Below are 23781 nucleotides of genomic sequence, written 5' to 3'. Positions count from 1 at the left end.
ATAGTTTCCTGCATTGTTCTGTTTTATTATTATTTTATTATTATTGGACGTTTTTTCTGTCAGTCTTTCAAATGCGTATGACTTTGAACTAGGTAAAATGTACTTACAAAGTTCCACGGGGTGGTCTAAGATTGTCCAATTTCCCAGTGAGATATTGTTACAATGCCACGATGGCATGTTACATTGTTACAGGGAAACAGCGAGACAATCAAGCATCTTCACAGAGAGCTAGTGGCACAGTAATTAGCTTCAGATAATTAGTCTTACAGTTCGCGACCGACTTCAAACACTCAGTAATACAAAAGGCTGCCATCTTCACCTTTATATACAAGAAACTAATGGACTCCAGGCTTCCACCTATCTAATATATAAAGGAACTACCTATCCACACGTTCATTACAAAGGAACAGGAGCCACCAGCCAGTTTCAATCCCCAACATGACATCGAACAGCTACTCTCCGTGAAGTCTCGCGGTTCTCTCGCGCGACCGTTACCTCATTAGGTACTAGTGAGTGCAGTTTACCGACAGAAACTTTCACTTCAATAAAAGGGTGTGGCTATAATGGGGGTGGCTGCATGTGTTAAAAAGTTAGAAGCTCGATTTATTTTGGTTGCATCGCGCTGCTCTTCATGGATAAACTACTAAATATTTTACCTTCACTTCTTTTAATGATTTTAATTCCGCGGCATATATGTACACTTTATTCAAAGTTTCTTCATAATTTACTAAATGTGTTTATGCCATTTGTAGTTTGTTGCCAATAGAGAAAAGAGTGCAAAGGGTTAACAAATTTTTGTCAATAGTTCATATATGTGTGTGTGTGACAGAGAGACAAAAAGAGAGACCATCTGTGTGAATTAGTTTTCGCACATGTATATGAGTGGATGAAAGTGATGTGTCCCCTCGCGTTTATCTGGGCCAGGTTGCATGTGTGGTCTTAAGTCGCACTTGATGTTAAGCCCAAGTTTTGCGGTTTAACTTCAAAAAATCGCATTATATGTAAGGTCTTAAATACATCGGTCTCAAGTGGCAAGACAAACTTAACAAAGTCGACTTGCTCTTAAGACTTTTTATCAAGACCTTAAACGCACTTCCACTGAGAAATTTTACCCAAAAATAATGACATAAAATCAATTTAATTTTCTGTTTTGAACTACTGCTTTTACTGACCTGAAGATCAAGGTTTGTCATAATCATCGGACTTGTTTTTCTCCACCTCCTCAGTAATGCTGTTCTTTGTTCTAAACATACAATCTACGTGTGAGGTAGCCAACAGCTGTTACACATTGATGCTGGTAACATCTTCACACAACTTCCCTTGTGTGACTTCTATACACATCTTATGTCCTCCCAGCTCTCCAGAACTTTTACTGCGGATTTTTTTAATGAAATTTCTGTCCCTCACCATTTGTGCTGGTCACATCTTCACTGACGCATCTTCCTTTGGGAGATTTCATTTTTTAAAAAACAGTTTTTCTCCTCGAAGCTTTCAAGAATCTTCTCTGTGGATGTTTTATAACAGAAAGTTCCATCCCTCACACACTTTATCATCACCATAACCGGCATCTATAGTGGGAATCTTTCGGCAAGATTTATTGTATTTTCTGCCAGTATTATTTTTATATTCTTTTAGGAATGATAAAGCAGATTTTATTGTAATTAAACAAAACCGATTTTAGCTACCAGCAGACTGCATGATAGAATGTCCCATTTTATAATTCATAGTTTGCTGCAAGAAGGTTTATCCCCTGAAATATATTTAAAGATTAGTTCCCCTTACATTATTGTCGTTATAGTAAAAGAACAAATATCACAGTCACGGACTATAAAACTTAAAATTTATTATCATCAGCAAAAAGGAAAAGATCTCGACATACAAACCGATCGGAGTAAAACTCTTTTTGTGCTTAAGCAGCATCTTTAAATTGTCTCCCTTCAACTTCAAATTGATATTATATTAGGAACATTTTTTTTTGGCAGTGTAAGATTATCTTTTTTAAAAAAAAGTTCTCAACTCTCCAAAATTCTCGCTGTTATATCAACAGCAGCATCAGAACATCGTGTCGTTGTCTCAAGAAAGACGGTCGAACGGACGACATTATTATTTATTTAATTAATTCTATTAAAGAATAATCTTCCACTATGATTTCGCGAAACTTTAACTTTCAGTCGGTTAAATTCTATTATTGCTATTTTTATCAACAAGTGGCTGTCGTTTGAAGTGCATTTAATACTGTAGCACAGTTATCAGAAAAAAATATAATTTAGCTTCTTTATTCAGTTCTGTTTATGTCAAGACGACAACTGCTTATGTCCTTTCGTGTCCTGTTTACAATGATGAGTCGTAATAAAACATAATCGTATGTAATCAATAACACCACAATAACTTTTCGCGGATGGTTTTAATTATTATTATTTCTTTTTTCCCGCTCCTCTGCTCACATGTAGGAAGATTGAGATGTTGCTGTACTTGATGACATGGACTGTTTGTCAGCAAAGCTGCCGCAGAAGATGCGAACAATAAACAAACGACCAGTCGCTTTGCGGAACTGACGACTGTAAATAAAAGACAAACAAAACTGCTCCACTTCCGTCAGGTGGGCCCAGATCTGGGTAAATATATCGATCAAGGTATACAGGTTGTGTTCGCGCGAGCTGGGTGCGTACTCGGGTATGAGAGCGCGTGCCGTCAGGTGCAGCATGCGAGGGAGCACCATGACGGCGTAGACGAAGGAGAACACCAGCACCATGGTGTTCACCGACTGATCCCCGTGGCTTCGGATACTCTTATCTGACACTGATTCTTTGCCGGCAAAAGATCCCGACTGTGTAGAAGTAGACGTGAAGTGAGAAGTCTCGAAGGATATTGGTCGAGAGTCTTTGAGAGAGATAACTTGCCCATCGGTGTGGACCGTGGGTTGGGGAAGTCCCTGCTTGGTCCCTCCCGCTGAAACTCTCAGCGACTTTCGTGGTAATTCTGTGCTTACGCAGCCCCATCACCAAGGCAACGTTAAGCATCAATGACAGAAATAAAGGGAGGCAAGCAAAAAAGATAGTTACCACGATGGACCAGCCAAGAAAAATTAACGAATTATCAATGGCTAGACTTGTGCGTGATGTCTTCCACTTTCCCTCACTATCCATTACCACGCGAAATTCTAACAAAAAGTACGCATGCGCAGCAAAGGACAGAACGAAGACGAGCAAGACTTTGAGTTTTGGTTTGCCAGCCACGCGCTTCGAGAAGTCTTTGAGTGGGAAGGCCACCGCGAGGAAACGTTCCAGGGACACGAGAAGATTCAGGCAGATGGCTGCCCGACGACAGCTGTTGGCAGTATAGCTGGCCAGGTACCAGCTGATGATCTGGTAAGCCTCGGAGCTGGGTGGCTGCCACAGAGCTGTCATAAAGGCTATCAGGGACATGAGGACACAAAACCCGTCGCCGGCGCAGATGCCCATCAGGTGGACACCATGTGAGGCTCTCTTGTGTTGCCAGTACACGCTGGCGTTGATCATGGAGAAGACGAGTGGTACGATGCACAATGCGATCCCCAGCCATCGGTACACGATCATGAAATTCAGGACCACCTCGTCAGAGACAACACCTTGAGCAGGGAACGACGAGAGGACGACTGTTGTGAGATTCGTTTCCGCAGCCGGCAATGGAAGGTCAAAGGTAGCCATGAATTCCAGCGGTGAAGTCAGGTTCATAGTTGCTGGGAGCTCACCAAAGTCTTGACACCGATATGTAGAAGAAAATCAAGACGATTCAGCAATGGAGTAATTGCAGGAATATGAGAATTTGTCTATCTATGGATTTCTAATTAAAGCTCATCACTATTATCAGCGTGAGTGTTGAGTTTGTTCCTTCCTCTCTCCTTTACCTTTCTAATAAAGACACATTGTCTTGTGTTCAATTTTCACCTTCACATAAAAGTACCTTCTTGTGTAATTATTTGCAAAGGCGAATATTTAAACTGCAGTATTCGTTTTAACAACTTTTCATCATTTTTGTACTCAAATCAAAGACCTGCTTTCCGAATGTGTTGCGTTCAACAAAGACATTTGATTGTTGCTATTCAAATGAGTCCTCCTCGTCAGTCGATTGATGTTATATCGTCGAGAGAAAGCATGCGAAAAACCAGGGAAAAGTGGTGGTTTTGGCAGGTGTCCACTTATATACGCGATACCCACATTTTTAAAAAAAAATTGTATAATGGGAAAAGATAATTAGTATCGGAATTTGCTGCTGGGAATGCGAAAATTGACAAATCACGCACGCCTGCCTGCGTGCACACTCACACACACCAACACACACAAAATTATAAGTAGGAAGACACAAACGCACACATTAGTCTTATCACTGATTATCGGGTGACAAAGAAATTGTTGCACTAATTTTCTAAGAACTGAAAGCTTCTAATCTTTAGGCGGTGCGACTTATCAACAAAGTAAATGTTCAGAGTAATGGCTTTGAGGGTGTTTCTTTTTTAGTTCATCGGCTTTTTTTTTTAAATTTTTTATCTAAACGTACCCACCCTCTTATATTTTTCATTTTATTAAATCATCTTAAGGCTCACAGAAACTTTCAAGATCGAAACAAAGTTCTGTTGGGACTATTTTTTAAGAACTACATGACTGTTCAATGTTTAAGGGCGTGTAGCTGGCAATTAAGCGCTTTTTTAAAGACAATTTTTTTTTTTAAATTGCTAACATGACTACGGTTCATTTCATTGTATTTTATAATTTTTTGACTATAGAACACAAGCAGTTGTGTTCATAATTTTGAGATCAAATGTATTTTTGTACTTTGATGGCCTTTTACCGGCGCTGGAATCTTGAAACACTGAACGATATTTTTTAACTGGGTATTTTAAATTTTTCTTTTTACCTGTGGACTTGCGATTTGAAGGAAAAGCCTGTGTAGTTCGATGCTCTGCTTTTGTGTAAGAAAAGTAAACTCCAAGAGGAAAGGTTTCGGCATTCGCGCGATGGTCACAACTTTTAAACTGTGAAAGAAAATTTTAATTTTTATTACACTTTTCAGATTTGTACATTAATATTCACATCACGGGCACAGTCTTTATCCCTGATCCGACAGGCAGGAATATAATTTATCGCTTGACAATAATACTTATTTTTTGTAAACTGTCGGATTTCCTCTTAAGCTGCTTCTCGAACACTTCCTTCCACATTTGTATCTAGTCTTGTCATTGCTGTGGATTCCAAGGAAGAAAAAAAATATTCACAACGATGTCAAAAACGTATTCTTATCGTCTGGTTCTAATTTAGTGCCTATCACTGATCGAAGCTAAAGGCATTTCTTTGTGTGAAAATAACCAGTTGTGGGTTGTATGTACTATATATATATAGACCAGTGGTTCTTAACCTTTTTTGAGGTACCGAACCCCCAAGTTTCATATGCACATTCACCGAACCCTTCTTTAGTGTCATCACGAATTGCGGTTGTGTCTTGATCTCCGTGGCGGACGCTCCGCCGAACCCCTGAAACCAACTCACCGAACCCCTAGGGTTCGATCGAACCCAGGTTAAGAACCACTGATATAGAGAGATCTGCAATTTGTATGTAGACATATTCATCCGTTCCGGAGGCAATCCGTACTCCAGTCTTCCATTTTCCGTAATTTTGTCCAAAATATGTACTTTGTATGAAAAATGAAAGTCAAACATTATTTACCAATGTTAAGCAAGCTTTGGTACATTTTCACACATCATTCTTTCCTATTTTCGAGATTTCTGGATTCAAGGTACCTAGCATACATGAAAACAAGAACAGTGATAACAAAGACATCTTTAAAAACAATACCCAAAATTTTATCGTGAACAAATCAGTGATGAGTACACGATACACACTGACTTAACGAGTTCACATGTGTGTCTTGCGTTTCCATTTTTGTGATAGTTTAGAGAGAAACACTGGCATCCCTGTGACAAAGCAGGAGGGGGAGGCAAATGGCTGTCATTGACAGAAGGCACGCGTAGGCGGTGACTTGCACGAATACTGGACATGGTTATCTCCAAGTGATCTGTCTTGCAGGGGAAAAAGCCTATTTACACTCTTCAGTGGACACAGGGAATCTGTCAATAGGCCCGGCTAAAAGTTAACAGCCCTTCCTTTGCACTTACAGGCTGCATCACTCAACGGCCTGTTATCGATGCCGTTTTAGGCAACTTCCAAGGGATACCGAAAGCTACCTCTACTTCAGAACATAGGCCATAGTCAACATGGGAATACAAATCAACGCTGCGAACCAACTTTCCATAACACTGGGGAATTCTCGCCAGCAAACGGCATTACCAAGAGAACCAACCTAAGGACGATAACACCATAGTCCCCCTACTACACAAAAGCTGCTTTGCTCGGCAACATCTCCTTCAGAGTGAAAGATGATATCCTATATCGTTATCTCAAATGACTACTTAAACAGGAACTAGAATGTCTCAGGATATCCAAACTACAGTCCAGTCACAAGAAACCGCACGCTCACCCTGTCACACTAAAGATGCCTGTTAAGGAACCGCCGTTAAGGAGGAGTGATCAACCACGAATACTCGCCAAGGAAAGATCGTTCCAAATATTAGCTACGAATCTGATAAGGCTATTACGCCTACTTCCATTGACAAAGTGACCACAAACCTCACATATTTTCCAAGGAATATAATTTGTAAATCTATCAAATGTAGAAAGGCAGTCTAAGAAGAGGACATTGAGTAGGGGAAGAGATGTCACGGTCAGAATAACTGCACTAAGTGCCATTGACAATGACAGAAAAATGATAACTTATACATGTTTCTCTCTCTCTATTACTATTCTCTCAAAACGAGATGCAAGTCATTCTTTAAAAAGCCACTGCAACAAAAAAAAATTTTATATTCTTATGCACACACTCACCCACACACACTACTAGAAGTGGGGAAGGGAAAGACGACCTTCTATTCCCTTGTAAAGTTTACCGAATGAGCATTTCTTAAGGTGAAACAATCCCTTTGGGAGATCTTAGTGGTGAAGTAGGATTTTTTTACTTGGTGAGGCTTGCTTGGACAAAACAGGTTGAGTGAATTCATCAGAGTTAAAACTTGAATGAGCATGAAAACTTGTGTGCACATATATCTAAAAATAAATCAATTATTTACATTGTTCTGATGTAAAAGACAAAACTCAAAGCTGTCCACAAACATTGTACGAACTCTGACCTGAATGCAGTAAACATGGGAAATTACAAGGACAGATTAATCTGCTCCATGCAAGACATTAAATAACAAACACACCCACAGCATCCTCATGTTTATCATTATGTCTTGGAGAATTCTGAATAGTCTTTGAGCACATCGCTCAGATGTTCGTTGTGTCGCTTAAACTGGCGATTTTTCTTAACTCCACCCTTCTTCCTCTTTGGTACAGCCATCTGCAGTTAACAAAACATGTCAGACAGTTAAAAAAAAAAATGGGGATGTAACACTTTTTATTCAAGTTGTAAATGGCCTTCCAACGCCAACATGTCTACACATCTTTTCAAACAATTTTTTTTCATTTTTGTGTAAGTTTTTCAAAACATGTCTTTCCTGACAATATAATTTTTTCATTCCTGATGCCAAATCTTTCATGCTTTTGACCATCTCCCAAATCCCTTCCTTACTTCCTGATTAATCTTCCTAATGCGATATGGATACTTCTGAAGTATAATAAAATACTTACAACCTTGCGAACTCCTGCATCTTGCATGGAGGAGATACCGTTGCGTGTGAGATACTCTTCAATCTTGGCTTCATCTAATCCTTCCACAGCAACACTCCGCCAATACTTTTGAAACTCTGACACAATGAAAAAAAGCAAATGCTGGTATGTTTTCTTTTGCTTAGTCCATACAGTGAACTGGTCAAACATTGTACTTAGTGCTGAATAATGTTGCAAACAATATTTTTAGTGGTAGTGAAAAAAAAAACCATTTATTCTTCTCTGTTCAAAAACAATGTTCACCTATTTCATCTTAGTAGCAGGTCAATATGCAAGATATTCCACAATCTAACAATAAGAAACCTTCCCAGTAGCTTTTAAAAAAATTGTAATTAAAAACAAAAATGAAAAGACCAACACTTCAAAGCATGCTTTACCTTCATCTATTTCACACTTCAGAATCCTGTCATTGAAGAAAAGAATTTTTTTCTTATCTGTAGGCCTTGTTACTGTCAAGACATAGTCCCCCATGGACTACAAAACAGAAGGGCAGGCAAATTTAAAAAGAAAAGCCTTAGCACCTAGAAGCAGAAAAGGTATCTTGCATAATAGAAAAAAATATAATGGTAAAATATAATACTGGAGTCAGTACTAACAATGAAGTTGCTGTTCTACAGCTGATCTTTAGTCATATTCAGTACTTACTTTTCATCGTGCACATACTTCGAAAATTAACTGTCTCGCTTCAATCATTTTCAAAAACTTAAAAATGTAGAATTTAAAGCCTAATTCAGACTCTAAAAGACATGAGATGTAACTGATTTTTCTTTGAATATGAAGATCCAAATCCTAATCATGGATGTTTGCTGGTTAGCTTTTACACATTGTGTCACCTGTTTGTTCTAAACAGACATTAAGTCATTAAAGAAATAACCAGTCACCAACATATTCCAAATATTCACAGTCTTATTATCCTTTAATGATTTCAAAATAAGTAATAATTAAAACTTTAAAGCAAAATCTGCTGCCAGGTAACCCATTTTACCTTTACAGCTTTCTCAGCATTAGGCAATGATTCCTCAACATCCTCCATCATGATTCCTCCCTTTCCTTGTGAATCATGGCTTTTTAGTAACCGAAGAAGTCCTTTGCGGTCACGAATATCTAGCTTTGGTCTGAAAGCAAATTTCTGCCCATCACTGTTGTTTATCACTTCAATCTTTGGGTTATCAAGCAAAGCCTGAAATGTACCAAAAGAGAAAATTAAACCTGGTGCATTGCAGCACCCAAATAAAAGAAGTTTCCTTGTCTAAAATGTTTACAAGCTTCTACACTTTCATGAAGAAAAACCTGCAGTAAATCAAAGACAAATGCAAGTGATTCCATTTTAATAATAATGAGAATTTATGCATCTCAGTCAAAGGCAAGCTCATGGTGCTGAACAAGATACCAAAATAGTCACAAAGATGTAGAACAAAAGTCGATACAAAGAATCATTGCATTCTGGCAGTAAAGGGCAATCACTGTAGATTTAATAGTAACCACTCCAGACAATAAGGGTTAGTGACATCAGGAAATTATCGAGAATATATTGAGAAATCTTGAGAATATTAAGAAATGTCATCATATGAAATTGCAAAAAAGTGATTGTCACTTCAGTTTATTGTTAACTCAAGGTCGCTGTCAAAGCCAAAGAAGCATGGTAGAGTGGAGTCCACAATTCAAAATAACATTATATGCAATCACGCCATATTATGAGAACTAATAATTTGTCCACGGCTAGACAGATCCTGTACAAAGATTTGAAAAAAAATTCTTATGATCTTCACTTCAAATGCATTATCAATACTGCATTATCAACACTGTTGAGATAATAATGAATGCATTACTAAGTGTTACTGACCTCAGTGGCTAACCAGTGACGAATGGAATTTGTCACATCCAGCTGATTAGTTTCATCAAGAATTTCTTCCAGCAGTAAGGGCTCTGTATCACCATCTTGATGTCGAGTCTAGTAAATGGAACGGGAAATATTGTACTACTAGAACTCAAAAGTAAAAGATTCTATGTGTATAACTCATGTATCATGTGAATCTCTGTCCTACAATTAATTAAAAGCTGAGTTTTAATTCCTGAGTCAGCCAATGGTAACAAGACTATTTTTTTCATCCCAGATGGCTACTAGGAGTAAAACAAAATAACAATACCATAAAACATTTATATTTGCTCCACCAAACTGACTCTCATACAATCATGGTTCGGGTGTACATATAATCTGCATTCATTCACACATTGTAGCATTCATAAGCTGCATGGTCAAAACAAAGGAAGACAGCCTCAATCAGCTGGTCTTGCATGTATACAGAATTGGTGATCTAATGGAAGAATCAGTGCTTTGATAATTTTCTCAAATACTTTCACGACCAATGATGTTAAGAACTGGAGAAATCATGTATTAAATCATAATATCTGAATGTTTGGTTTGATATAATTTGATAGTCAATAACCCATTCTATCATAAAACTGATTGTTATGTGCTAGAAATTAAATGCGTTGTAAGCTATATGCTTAGAAGCATAGCTACACTCTAGAAACACATGCTCTGATCCAAAATATAATGGTACTTACCTTCATGTGTTTGACAATCCGAGCCAGGACACTAAAGCGATACTGAGAGCTGCCTTGTGCGGTCTTGTAATCAACTATCAAGCATATACAAATTTCTTCACTGTATAAAATATACTAAATGTTTTGAAAATTTTAACACATTAAAATGAAAAAAAACCAAACTGATACTTGATATAACCAATTTTTAGTAATTCTCAGATGACCTAATACACACCCTAAAAAAAACCCAGACATTTCTGTGAACAAAATTTAGGCATGTGCGCTGAACAAAATCTCAGCAATTCAAGTTTGTTAAAATTACCTGATATTGTATATCTGTATGCTATTTTAATGAGATTATGCTGTATGGCAAAATTTTATAAACCTATTAACACTACAGAATGAGACATCACAAACCATAGTAACACAGTACTCAGATTCCATCAACGTACCAAAATAAAATGCTGTAATATTAACATCAAGACATTACAAATACATGCCATTAACCTACTGAATAACAAGACATATGTCAAAAATCTCATACTATACTGCTCTGATGCAGAAAGTAAATCAGTGACAAATGTCCAATGCTTACTTGATGCTTTGGGAGCTGCTGGCTTGCTCAGCTTGGGTTTTTTGCTTGTATTTTCATTACTGCTTGGTTTGAGTTTCCTTTTTTCAACTGCTGGCTGTGACTTTGCCTTCTTCAAAAAGGCCTCACGTTCTTTTCGCAATGATGGGTCCATGGCTGGCAGTGTGAACAATCCCCTTTTCCATGAACACAAAAAAAAACTATTAATATTTGCTAAATATTGTTGTATTTTATAGATATACAAGTAAAATAAAATTAAAACATGTGTGTTCAAAGGATTTTGATTCAATACGCTCTTGGTGCTAAATTTTTAGTAATATCATCATGAAAACATACATGTTGATTTTTAAAATAAATTTCATGCATATTTTATAGTAAAATTGACTACTTTTGTGATCTCTGCTCTAGTTAAAGTAGTCTAAGCCATAAATAACACATAATAATATTTTGGACCAAAACAAAAAAAGATTCTGACTGAAACTATTCCAAAACTTTTAAGGATCATTTGCATCAAAAACAGCACAGCATTAAGCTTATGCAAAAGTTTGGCCAATGGCATTATTTTGCTAAACAGACTGCATGGATGCAAAAGCTTACTGCCTCCTTTGGATCATGCTTGCTAATAAAAAGTTTAATACAGTGATACCTCGGTTCTCGAACGCCTTGACTTTCGACCAAATCGGTATTCGACCAGGAAATTCGAGAAAATTTTGTCTTGGAATCCGAACAAATATTTGGAACTCGAACATCCGAACGTCCGAGATGAGCCGAGTTGAGCCGAATGGCGTTCATTCGGCCCAGCGCGCCTTGCTTGCGTCATCAGTGTGAGTGCAGAGAGAGAGAGAGTCACGTTTTTGTGGAGAGAGTCACGAAATGTGTGCAAAATGGGCAGAAATCGCAAATTTTGTTGAACAACATCACCCTGATAAAGTGGTAGCAAATAGAGCAGTTAACATTTTTAATGACAATGTTATGTCCACTTTCCGCAAAATTTTGCAAAGGAGACAAAAACAGCAAACAATTGACAAATTCTTCCGTAAAGAAATCAGACAAGCAACTGCAGAGCAAGATTCTGATTCTCCTCAGCAAAAGATACAGAGAACAGAAACACCCGAAGAGCAGTTACCCTCTGTTTTTATTGAAGAGGACTCCCCTTCAAAACAATAACCATCCCCCTTCCCTCCTCCCTCCACATTCATTCCCTCCTGCCATAAAGTTTGGTACAGGTACAGTAAATGAAACACAATTTACTGTACTGTACTGTACATTTTTTTTGTTTTTTTTTTGTTTTAATAAATACACTTTTATTTCTTATTTCTTGTTGAGACTCATGTTTTTCTACATATTATATACAAATTAGGCCAGTAAATAGGCATTTTCTGGGGCTTGGAACGAATTAATCCAGTTTCCATTATTTCCTATGAGTTTCATTGCTTCGGTTCTCGAACAATTTGGTTCTCGACCGTCCTCCCGGAACGAATTATGTTCGAGAACCGAGGTATCACTGTATATAGTAAGTGTTTACATTGATAAATTACAGTGTTTCAATAAAGATGAAGAAATAACTGTAAATGAACATGTATCACAAAATGTGGAACATGGAAACTAGTCTTCTAACGTGATAAATCAAAAAATTATTTCGGAATAATAAAATCACTTCTAAACTGCATAATTAAAGGCTATGAACGCACGTCCAGCAATGATTACAACTAGAAGTTAGATCTGCATAACATTTATATATTTTCTCAATGGTAAGTATAAAACTGCATAATTATTGTATTGACATTCCTTTACTGTACTTATAAAATATCCCCCCCCCCTCATACCACGACATATTATTAAAGAACTGATAACAATGATTCTAGCATGATAACAATGATTCTAGCACTTGTCTGCGTTCATTGTATCATTTGACGTGCAAGGGAAAAACTCACTATCCTAACGTGACTTTCTAATTTAGATAATAGTTAATGCCTGTAAATTATTCTAAAAATTACATAAAACGAATAAAACTTTATCCGTGTTTTACCTGAGGCAAAGAATGAATTCTGACAAAGGCTTAAATTATCTGTGCATTCTTTCTTCACCACAACTTCGAGCCATATCCTTTTATTTAATGTACGATAACTCTCAAAAAACTGTGTATGACTGAGAGTACAGTCCCCTTGATATATTAAATATTGTTTATAATCCTAATTTTACAGCCTTAATATATGAATCTTTGTCATTTATACCTTAGATTTTGTGTGACTTGACTACCCGGACGTTGCAAAAATAATTATAAAGATGGAAGTACAGCATTCGTATTGTTTTTGAAATCGACTCCAGGTAAAATTTACGTTAACCACGGGCTTATCGAAACTGGGAAAATTCGACCGTATTTTCAAACGATAAAGAATATGAGGGGAAATTTACTTTAGCCAAGATATGATTCGTGCCAGTTAATTGATCAAACATTTTAAATATTCCACCAAAACTAATTGTAATCGTTGTGGTTACCGATCACGAGGACTGATGTTAATAACAACAGCACATCAAAATACTTAAGTAAATCCTGATATATTCATCGACACTGTCTAGTCATAAAAAAATGATCATTCTCCCTGCACACACACACACACTATAATTAAAAATACCTATATATATATATAGGTCTGTTTCATTTAAAATAAATCTACTAGAATTGACCACGTAGGTTTAAACAGTTATATTACAGCAAAATCTTAACGAACGAGATTTCTTTTAACCTTAATCTTCTCCCATAATAAGTAATACAAGCATACACATTGTGGCCAAAATGTGAAACACTTCTACTCTTGCACTTGTTTTTGTAAAAAAAAAAAAAAATAAATACTGTGGTTTTCAGCTTTAATTATTTAAAAAAATGAAATTTTTATTACTAAATTGGTAAGTTTATGTTGATGAAAGGAAAATATTCAATGTTTGCCGTTTGAATAATATGTTGAATTTGTACAGCGCTTTTATCCCACCATTATAGGCAGGCTCAAAGCGCGGACTAAAAAGAAAAAGAAATGAAAAATACCTAGTGAAATTTAAACATTAAACATACTGGTGTCAGAAGCAATAAGTGAAATGATCTATGGTCTGTCCTGATACGATTGATTGGAGTGGTGCTCCTTCAAATAGCAGGGAGGCGGCTCTCTGCAATTTTTTGGTATTTTTATTAGTTTGGGTAGTTTTGGTGCCCATTGTGTAGGCTGTTGCTTTTTTCCCCCCCCTTCGTAGCGTCGCTGCTATGCAGGACCGTTTGATTTTTGTTTTCTTTTGCGACTTTTGGATTTTCCATTGGCTTTCCAGACTGTTAGATCTGAACTCAGGGTCGTTGAGAGGCAGCACGGGCACTGGGGCAGATGACTAGCTAAAAGTAGCTGGTCATGTTCTTATATTCAACAGTGACAAGAGGCTAAAGACAGACAAAAGTTATGTCAAACAAATCAGTAACAAAGGATTGTGCTTGTTTCTAATCTCAGCTGATTCTCCACCAGCAAGTCATTATCTATTCTAAGCCCTTTATTTATTCTAAGCCCTTTATCTATTGATCACCCCCCCCCCCACCCCCAACGCTGGCAGAAAACAAGATAAAGGATATTAGTCCATGGTCACTCTCATCATCACTGAATCATCACCAGAAGTGATCATCATGCATTTTGACAGTGTGGCCTGTGTCTATCAGCTATATACAGGAATAGACAAAGGTCACAACTATATAACCACAGTGCATCTAGCTCAGCACTCACCAACAGGACTGCAGGTAACTGTTAAACGTATTGATCTAGAAAACTTATATCATGAGTTCTCTTATGTACAGAAATAAGCTGTATATTAACAAAGCAGCTACAACATGAGACTGTTCTCTCTTACTGTAGCTGCGTCCATCGACATGAACTGTGGCATGACGCCTATAGCGCTTTGAGCCTGCCTTTAATGGTGGGGAAAGCGTTATTCAAATAAATATCATCATCATTATTATTATTATACAATTCTACTAGACTATACACTTAAATTACTGTCGAATAGACTCAAAAATAGCCTAGTCCAAGCCCGTATTCCAGAGCTATTATGTTAATGTTGTTCTCATTTTCACATCTGGATTTGTCAAGAAAACAGGAAATGAAGAAAGGGGGGTATTTAAAAAAAAAAATAGCGTCGTCTGAGCTGAATTCAAACAGGAAAAAAAACAATCATCTGTAAAATTTTGGCTTGTTCTTATCATCCATCATCTGCAACTATGCCTATAGAGTAAACACAGAAACAACACAGTTTAGGATAAGTTAAAGAGTTACAAACATCGAATGTTACAATGTAAATATTTATTTCCCAACAAAAGAGAAACCAGCGCATAAAGATTAATAATGAATAGTTATAATAAGTAATGAGTGTAATGATGAGTGTACATTCCCCCTCTTGATCGACATACTGATGAAAACTGCCCCTGTAACATAATATGTGAGTGTTCGTGCAAACTCTTATTCAAACAACTGTCAGATTTTCTTCTACCGGTTTCCTGTTGGTGAGTATAAGGTTTCAATGCTTATTTCATTTGCATTACTAATAAATGAGAAAGATGTTCAGTTACTGCATACATATTTATATAAACTCTTGTGACGATTTCATCTCCCTTGGCTCGAGGCATCATCTATTCTCCATCTCCACAGACTACACAAAGACTTTTGAAGCTGTAAATCCAAACTGTAGCCACCAACACTCTTGGTCTGTATAGTGGGAGTAACATATTAGAGGGACACAGCACAACTGCATTTTAGTCTTCACATTGGGGTTTTATTTTTTTCCTCTCTCCATTTGTTTGCAGATAGTAAGATTTAGGTAAATGTACTTTGTGAGTCCAGTTACTTGTGATTAGTGAAAAACAGTCAGATCCATCATCACTTAAAGGCCACACTTTTTACTCATGGCAGTTTTGAGTGTTAACAGCAGAATTATTCTGTTCGCTCACATCACGAAGCTTGAGTGTTTCGATGATGACTTTCATGATGGTGTGAGGTTTGATGTCATTCAAGAGTGGCAACAAAATGAGAGAAAGGCTCTTTCTCCGTATTTGCATAATTTCACGTTCGGTGTGATGTTAGTGAGGTGAAGTTCATAGTTAAGCTATCCAAGATTGGTGACAAAATTGGAGAAAGCTTCTTTCTCAACATCTGTGCAGGGTTTGATGTTATTAAGGTAATGTTCATAGTTGTCACCGGTGACAAAACTGGCGAAAGATTCTTTCTCAGTATCTCCGAAGTTCATGGTTAAGCTATCTCTGATTGGCGGCAAAGCTGGAGAAAGCATCTTTCTCAGTATCTCCGAAGTTCATAGTTAAGCTATCCCTTATTGGCAACAAAGCTGGAGAAAGCTTCTTTCTCACCATTTGTGAAGTTCATAGTTAAGCTATCCCTAATTGGCGACTAAGCTGGATGAAGCTTCTTTCTCAGTATCTCCGAAGTTCATAGTTAAGTTATCTCTGATTGGCGGCAAAGCTGGAGAAAGCTTCTTTATCAGTATCTCCGAAGTTCATAGTTAAGTTATCCCTTATTGGCAACAAAGCTGGAGAAAGCTTCTTCCTCAGTATCTCTGAAGCTCATAGTTAAGCTATCCCAGATTGGTGACAAAATTAGAGAAAGCTTCTTTCTCAGTATCTGTGCAGGGTTTGATGTTATTAAGGTAATGTTCATAGTTGTCACCGGTGACAAAACTGGAGAAAGATTCTTTCTCAGTATCTCCGAAGTTCATGGTTAAGCTATCTCTGATTGGCGGCAAAGCTGGAGAAAGCTTCTTTCTCACCATTCGTGAAGTTCATAGTTAAGCTATCCCTAATTGGCGACTAAGCTGGATGAAGCTTCTTTCTCAGTATCTCCGAGGCTCATAGTTAAGCTATCCCAGATTGGTGACAAAATTAGAGAAAGCTTCTTTCTCAACATCTGTGATGTTTAAGTGAGGGTTTGATGTTACTGAGGTAATGTTCATAGTTAGGTTATCCAACACCATTGACAAAACTGGAGAAAGCTTCTTTCTCAGTATCTCCGAAGTTCATTGTTAAGCTATCTCTGATTGGCGGCAAAGATGGAGAAAGCTTCTTTCTCACCATTTGTGAAGTTCATAGTTAAGCTATCCCTGATTGTCGACAAAGCTGGAGAAAGCTTCTTTCTCACCATCTGTGAAGTTCATAGTTAAGCTATCCCAGATTGGCGACAAAACTGGAGAAAGCTTCTTTCTCAGTATCTCCGAAGTTCATAGTTAAGCTATCCCTAATTGGCGACTAAGCTGGATAAAGCTTCTTTCTCTGTATCTCCGAAGTTCATAGTTAAGCTATCCCAGATTGGCGACAAAGCCGAAGCTGGAGAAAGCTTCTTTCTTGGTATCTCCGAAGTTCATAGTTAAGCCATCCCAGATTGGCGACAAAGCTGGAGAAACCTTCTTTCTCAGTATTTGCATAGTTCAAAGTTAACATATCCAACACCGGCGACAAAACAGGAGAAAGCTTCTTTCTCACCATTTGTGAAGTTCATAGTTAAGCTATCACTGATTGGCGACAAAGATGGAGAAAGCTTCTTTCTCACCATTTGTGAAGTTCATAGTTAAGCTATCACTGATTGGCGACAAAGCTGGAGAAAGCTTCTTTCTCACCATTTGCGAAGTTCATTCTAGTTTATCCACGAGTACGACAAAGCGTCTCAGCATCTGCGTAGTTCCAGTGTGGGGAGTACTGTTGGTGTGGTGTAAACGTCCTCCCCCACAGGACTAGTGCCAGCAAAATGGCGCAGCCTTTGCTGGACCAGTACTGACCACGTCAAAGAACTTTTGACATCATTAAAACTATGACGTCTGTCGTCTCACCTCTGCCCTTACATCGTCCTGACCAATCACCTCCGGACTACTACCCCTCTACACATGTACAGTGTAAGTCGGTATTTGATGTCTTCACTTTTATTATTATCAGTAGTAGTAGTATGTATGTATACTTTGTTTCTTTGTTTGAATCTTACAACACAGAGCCTGTATCCATCTAATCAATTTGTTGTCCATTCTACTAAACTTCTGTCTCATTTTCTCTCTTTACAAGGGATCTGATCTGATTTGATACAGTAAACTTTATTGACGGTTAGTGTAAAGATTCTTTCTCGTCTGGTTCAGTCGCTGATTCAACCTTCCTTTCGTCCGCACCTCACCAACGCATGGCATTGCATAAGGTTCCAGCTTGTTTATTCCATAATGTTAAATACAGGCGAGGATGAATCGTTATGGTCTTTGGTAAGATACTCGCCTCATTCAGTCGCTAGATGTTTTGTAGACTGTTTACCAACAAATAGAAGACAGTTTACAACGATTTCTGTTTACGTGTGTTCCTAGTAAGGTATATAAGAATGTCACGTGAACATCACTCGTCCTGCTTGTCGCCGTCAGTAACAGTCATGTGCACTAATCCATGAGTATGCTGAACGAGAAACTTTCAATATTACAGCTTAAGGATGATGATTATCATAATCAAGCTCCAGGATCGTGCAGTACAGCTTCAAGTTCTTGTCCTGTTCAGTCGTTCATTCACTCTTACTTTCGTACGAACATTAACAACACATCCATCTGCTAAAGATTTAAACTCATTCATTGTTTAACATTATTAAAGCCTTTGATTAATTGTCATGAGTGCTATGTACAAACATTCTGTGAATAATGAAGAGTTGAAAAAACAAAATCATATTCAGATATTGCTAGCCTAAAAACCGCAGAGACTATTTTTTTTTACTATTCTGGCTTTCAATCTGTTTTGACATCACTTTGTTCCACATTTTTGTCCTTTACCTGTTCAGATTCTGATGTTCTGTAAGGTCCGGCAGGCGACCCTTCCCCATCACACTTTCATTCAACCCTGGCTGTCTCAGCTCCTCATGTACCTGAATTCCACGCGCGAGGTGATTGGTTACTCACCCCCTACTTGGGTGGCTTAGTATGGCAGCTTGACCTATTCCCATATAGGTTTGTCACAATAACCAATAACACAATGATCTTTTTTGTATTTATGAACTTTACAAAAATGATTCGGCTTATGTTTTAAGGCCGCTATAGTATTTTTAAAGCAATGACAAAATAATATAATTAAAATATAGCTTAATATTAAATTGCAAATGTTTTTAGAAAAACAAAAACTAAGAACAAAAAAGAAATGTATACTTTTATATACAGGCTACTACAGACTATTTGCTATTATTATCCATTACTCTTTTCTAATGGTGCGCTCGCGTGTGCAAGAAAGAGAGAGGGAGAGAAAGAGGCAGAACAAGAGAGAATGTAGAGAAGTACTGGGCCAGTATTATACCAATTTGTCGCCAGCATTGAATCTGAATGGATTAAACATCATACCGATATCAGCCCAGTATAACGAGACTGATCATTTCCAGCAAAGTCCATTATTAGACCAGCATGGCTTACACAACCGGACCAAGATGGGAGGTATTCGGGCAGTATTACCCAAGACTGTACCAATTTCTCGCCAATATTGAGTCAAACATTACAGCAAAGTCACTCCAATAATAAACAGCTTTGCATTGCCAGTAACAGCTCATCACTGGGAGCCAGTAGAGACCATATCGGGTTACTATATCTGGGATTCTAGGGAGACATCCTCTAATTCCCTTAAATAAGTCGTCTAATGGGGTAAATATTTTCCTGAATTGGTTAATCAGTCTGGCAATCAAATTATCATACCTGATATCAAAGGTAGAAATATTGGTGTTAGTCAGCTAAACTCATCAAACATTATCTGAAAGTCGAGACAAAAGAGTATTTTGTTTCTCTTTTACGCCCTTTAGAGAAGGTTCGTTTTCCCCTTTATTTTAAAAAATAAATGTTAAAATCGTCTTGCTTAAATAGGTTAAAACTGTGACAGTTGCACGTTAGTTAGTCAAACCCTAACCACTATAACAATTATGGAGATTCAGTTACTTGCCTGGTAAAATGCTTGGAACGTTGTTTTGTTCTTCAGTAAACTTTCTTTGCACATAGATGTGAAGACGACGATTAATTAAAAAGATTTAACAAAATTCAGTAGTCGACTACTATACTTTCTCATTAGCAGTGAATAGGTTCTGGTTCATTAAATGCCAAGCTTCTTTGCTGCGAAATTGAAAGGACTGAGCTCAAAGCAACAACAAAAAAAATTAATCAAAATAACCGATCATTGTTTTTGTTTTGTTTTTTTTAACTGACTTGCCACTGGTCCAATTTTCTAATAGATAATTATTATTAATAATAGATCATAAGATGTTTACCGGGGTTTGTGAATGCATGTGTGTATGCACGTGTTTGTGCTCGCGATTACGTGTGTGTGTGTGTTTGTTTGTTTGTTTGTTTGTTTGTTTGTGCGGGCGTGCGAGAGTCTTTTGAATATAACAAATCTTGTATAAACAGGTAAAAAAGTCTGCTCATCAATGTCATCATCACTATCATCTTAATCTTTATCTAGTTTTGTTTTAAACTAATAGGTAAGTCTTTCGTGACCTTGTTGCAAAATTGAAAATCACTCGTAAAAACAATTAATGTCCACAAAACCAAAAGTAAATAAAAACAACTAAATTGTAAACATCATACCTGAAGTTTTGCATTTAATCTAACTACATTAATATATCTGTTGAATTATAAAAAATATGCAGCAAGCTTCTGATATTTTTTTTTTAGCAAACAAAATGTTTGCTCATTCTCTTTGAAGTTATCAGCGAACCCAGACCCTGATTCAGAATGTTGTTCTCGCGCCGTCTCTCTACCCGTGTTAAGAAAAAATGTAAGCTAAATCTGATAGAAAAAAGTTAATTTTATATCAAAATTTCATCTTACATTCTTTGTTATAACCTTGATTTAATGACAGCAGACAAACACCTTTCAAAGACATAATTAAATACTAAAGAGGATTCTCACAAGTAATTTTTAATGTTTTCTTGGTGTTTTCTGCTTTATCATTTTAATTTGTGCTTTTTTGCGCTGAGCATATATTAACAGGTTTTCGTATTTGTTAGGGTTTTTTATGAGCTACTAAAATATTTGAGTAAAATGGGTATATAGGATGAAGTAAAATTACAATAGACGCTGATCATTAAAATTACTGAAGTTAAATAATTAAACTAAGTAAATGTGTTTTACTTTTTATTCACAATATATACTGAATATATATATATATGTAAGGATATCTGTTTTCAAGCGTTAGTGGTAAAATTCAAATTTAATCTTAGCAAGGCTTACATCATAACGGTCTCTTAAATTCAAAAATATGTCTCAAATGTTAATACCAGTTATGTTCCTGACGACTGAGATTCTTTTTGTATGTCCTTTCTCAGTAATAGAAATTGTTTCAAAGTTGCTGCTTTTTACATTTGTTAGTTCCTCATACGAGAAAAGTCTTAATTACCAAGGACCTCATCAGTTTTAGTTTGGAGCGATGTAACTATTTACTAATTTAAGTTGAGAGATGATCCGCTTTCGTCTTTCTTCCTCCCTCCGACATCGTCGGCGCTCTAGGTAGATGTTGAGGGTGTAAAGGTAAGGGTTCAGCGAGGCATTGAAAGGCAAAACAAAAATAGCTATTCCCACATTAACCTCTCCGGAAATGAGAATATCATTAGCAGCGAGGATTCCTGTCAAACCAACAGGAAACCAGCACAAAAAATCCGACATCACTACAGTCATTAAGCGTAGAGCAACATTAAAACTTTTGATAGTTTTAGACGTACATGAAGAGGAAATAGAACTGGCACGAACAGACTGGTAAACAAACATTTGACCGAATAAAATAAAAATAAAAAGAATAAAATTTAATACAATAATAACACCAAAAGAATAAGTGCGACCCGGGAAATCCACCCGGGATGTCGGCAGGGGAAAACAAATGCTAGTCTGGCTGTAGAAGCTCCAATGTGACGTCATCGGCAGAAGGGGAATCGCGGCTAATGTCATACCTGCCAGCCAGGTAACACCACAAACAAACACAGCTGATTGCTTCCGAAAGTGTACCTGGCTAAATGGAAAACGAAAAACTAGAAAGCGATCGAGAGTAATGAAAAATATAATAAAAACCGATACCTCAGATGACAAGAAACACAAAAATCCTGCCAAATTACACAGCCTGCTGTTTCTCCACCCTGTATCCTCCCACAGGTAAACACCTTTATACCTGTGGTCTACTATACCGATGATCAAGAGATACACACCCATCAGAAAGTCCGCCACACACAGGTTAGTGACGAAGACATCATACCCCACGTTGCTGGTGGTTTTGTGGAGAATCAAGCGGTAAACCAAAGTGCTGAGGTTTCCCAGTAACGAGAGCGAGGCAAAGATGGCGAGTGCCACCCGATACAGGTTGGAGCGCAGCAAATCATCGCAAGACGACACTTCGTCAAACGGAGCGTGACAGTTGAGGACGTTGAACCCTCGGGGTAGTGTCGCCGGGCAACACAGCTTGTAGTTGTCGGCAAAAACAGTTTCCAGTCTGTCCAGACCTTGAAATATTCCCTGTGGGAATACTGTCATCGGACATTGGCGCAGATCAAGCACGCGAAGATCCGACATGTTAGAAAGTCCTTGTCCTGTCACGTGATTGATATGGGTCCAGGACAGGTTTAAACTGGTCAGTTTTGAGAAAAAATTTAATATTTTGAAGTCTATTTTTGATATGAGTATGTCGGAAATGTCTAAAGTTTTTAGAGACGATGGGTGTTTATAATCTTGGAAAAGAAAATGGTCAAGGGGTTATGACTAACCTTTAAAAACTCTAGATTGTTCATTCCACTAAAGTGACTGCTGGTAAGTTCAGTTAACTTGTTATTGCTGAGGTCCAGACTGCGCAGGTTAGTCAATGTCACTTTGTGTAGTTTTCTCAGATTACACCTGGCCAGGCTCAGACCAACAAGAAATGTGTTGTTCTCGAGGTCAGCAAGGGTCATCGAGGTCCCACTGGCGTCAAGGTATCGGAGATTGGAGTAGGCGGCTGCATTAAAAACATTAAAACAGATGAAAGACCATCCGTGACAGACACAGTTGTGTGGACATGTTTCATTGCACAATATTTCATCATCATGTTGAGGACAATGATAGATCCCGTCACACACGTGACTCTCGTGAACACACACCTGAGAGTCACGGCAACGGTAGAAGCCGGGACACGTGTACCTGTCACATTCCGCCTCGTCCTCGTGACTAGGACAGTCTTTGGCTTCGTTACATCGAAAAAAGACAGGAAGACACAAGTCCTGAAGACTTGGACACACAAAATGCGAATCTGGACAAGAAAAGTCTGACAACCAGTTGTATTCAATCTGCCCTTTGAAATTAATATCAATTTTTAAAGCGTTTTGTAATTTTGTGTTGCCGTGTAAAAAATTTAAAGGTTCATCGCAATTTGCTTCGTCCGCTCGGTCATCGCAGTCCACTTGTCCATTACAACGCTCTTTCACCTGTACACACTGTAGACGAACAAAAATGCAGGTTTATTCAGCTAGAGAACCTAATTTCTTCAAATAGGTTTTATTTCAAATCACTACATCGGTTTGGATTAAAAGCAACCAAAATACGTTAATTATTCTAATAAAGAGTTCTGTTACCATTATGTCTCTGATAAAAGGAAGAACATAAGTCATGTCTAACTTGGGATTTTCTTTTAGGTAATTTATATCCATGTGATGTGGTTTGTCACCATTCAGTTACTGTAGCCTAATGTGCTTCAACTGCAAGGGAGTAGTTGAAGCGGTGTCCAGTCACTTAATCCCCAGACACTTCATCCCCAGACACTTCATCCCCAACGCTTCATCCTTAAAATGAAATTTTAACTATAAAAATTATGAAGCCAGAGAAAATTTTAATTGCAATTCAAATAATTA

General features: G+C 37.5%; 2 protein-coding genes across 3 annotated transcripts; both read right to left on the bottom strand.

Annotated features, from left to right (window-relative positions):
* Window positions 1-5815: 5815 nt before the first annotated feature.
* LOC112555652 (general transcription factor IIE subunit 2-like) lies at window positions 5816-13032 on the bottom strand. Of its 2 annotated transcripts, none has more exons than XM_025224094.1 (8): window positions 12927-13032; window positions 10901-11073; window positions 10327-10400; window positions 9602-9709; window positions 8744-8938; window positions 8136-8232; window positions 7720-7835; window positions 5816-7429 (listed from the first exon to the last, which is right to left on the bottom strand). In XM_025224094.1, exons 2-8 carry the CDS (start codon window positions 11049-11051, stop codon window positions 7316-7318), a joined length of 855 nt encoding a protein of 284 aa, XP_025079879.1. In that variant the 5' UTR covers window positions 11052-11073; window positions 12927-13032; the 3' UTR covers window positions 5816-7315. The 2 variants fall into 2 exon arrangements, with proteins under 2 accessions (XP_025079879.1, XP_025079880.1); XM_025224095.1 differs by having other exon boundaries at window positions 7723-7835.
* Window positions 13033-21271: 8239 nt separating this feature from the next.
* On the bottom strand, window positions 21272-22490 carry LOC112555505 (G-protein coupled receptor GRL101-like). Its single transcript, XM_025223940.1, has one exon. The coding sequence runs from the start codon at window positions 22472-22474 to the stop codon at window positions 21332-21334; it is 1143 nt and encodes a 380-aa protein (XP_025079725.1). The 5' UTR covers window positions 22475-22490; the 3' UTR covers window positions 21272-21331.
* Window positions 22491-23781: the final 1291 nt, after the last annotated feature.

The sequence above is a fragment of the Pomacea canaliculata genome, linkage group LG14 (genome assembly GCF_003073045.1).
Source record: "Pomacea canaliculata isolate SZHN2017 linkage group LG14, ASM307304v1, whole genome shotgun sequence".
Lineage (NCBI taxonomy): Eukaryota > Metazoa > Mollusca > Gastropoda > Architaenioglossa > Ampullariidae > Pomacea > Pomacea canaliculata.
This window is presented reverse-complemented; position numbering and strand designations above follow the sequence as displayed.

Excerpts from the sequence above, each read along its gene's own strand:
- LOC112555652 (XM_025224094.1), bottom strand. The coding sequence starts at position 11,051 with ATGGACCCATCATTGCGAAAAGAACGTGAGGCCTTTTTGAAGAAGGCA. Across the intron at positions 9,710-10,326 it reads GGATTGTCAAACACATGAAG|ACTCGACATCAAGATGGTGA; the intron begins GTAAGTACCATT and ends TCCATTTACTAG. Across the intron at positions 8,939-9,601 it reads GTCACTGGTTAGCCACTGAG|GCTTTGCTTGATAACCCAAA; the intron begins GTCAGTAACACT and ends GGTACATTTCAG.
- LOC112555505 (XM_025223940.1), bottom strand. The coding sequence starts at position 22,474 with ATGTCGGATCTTCGCGTGCTTGATCTGCGCCAATGTCCGATGACAGTA.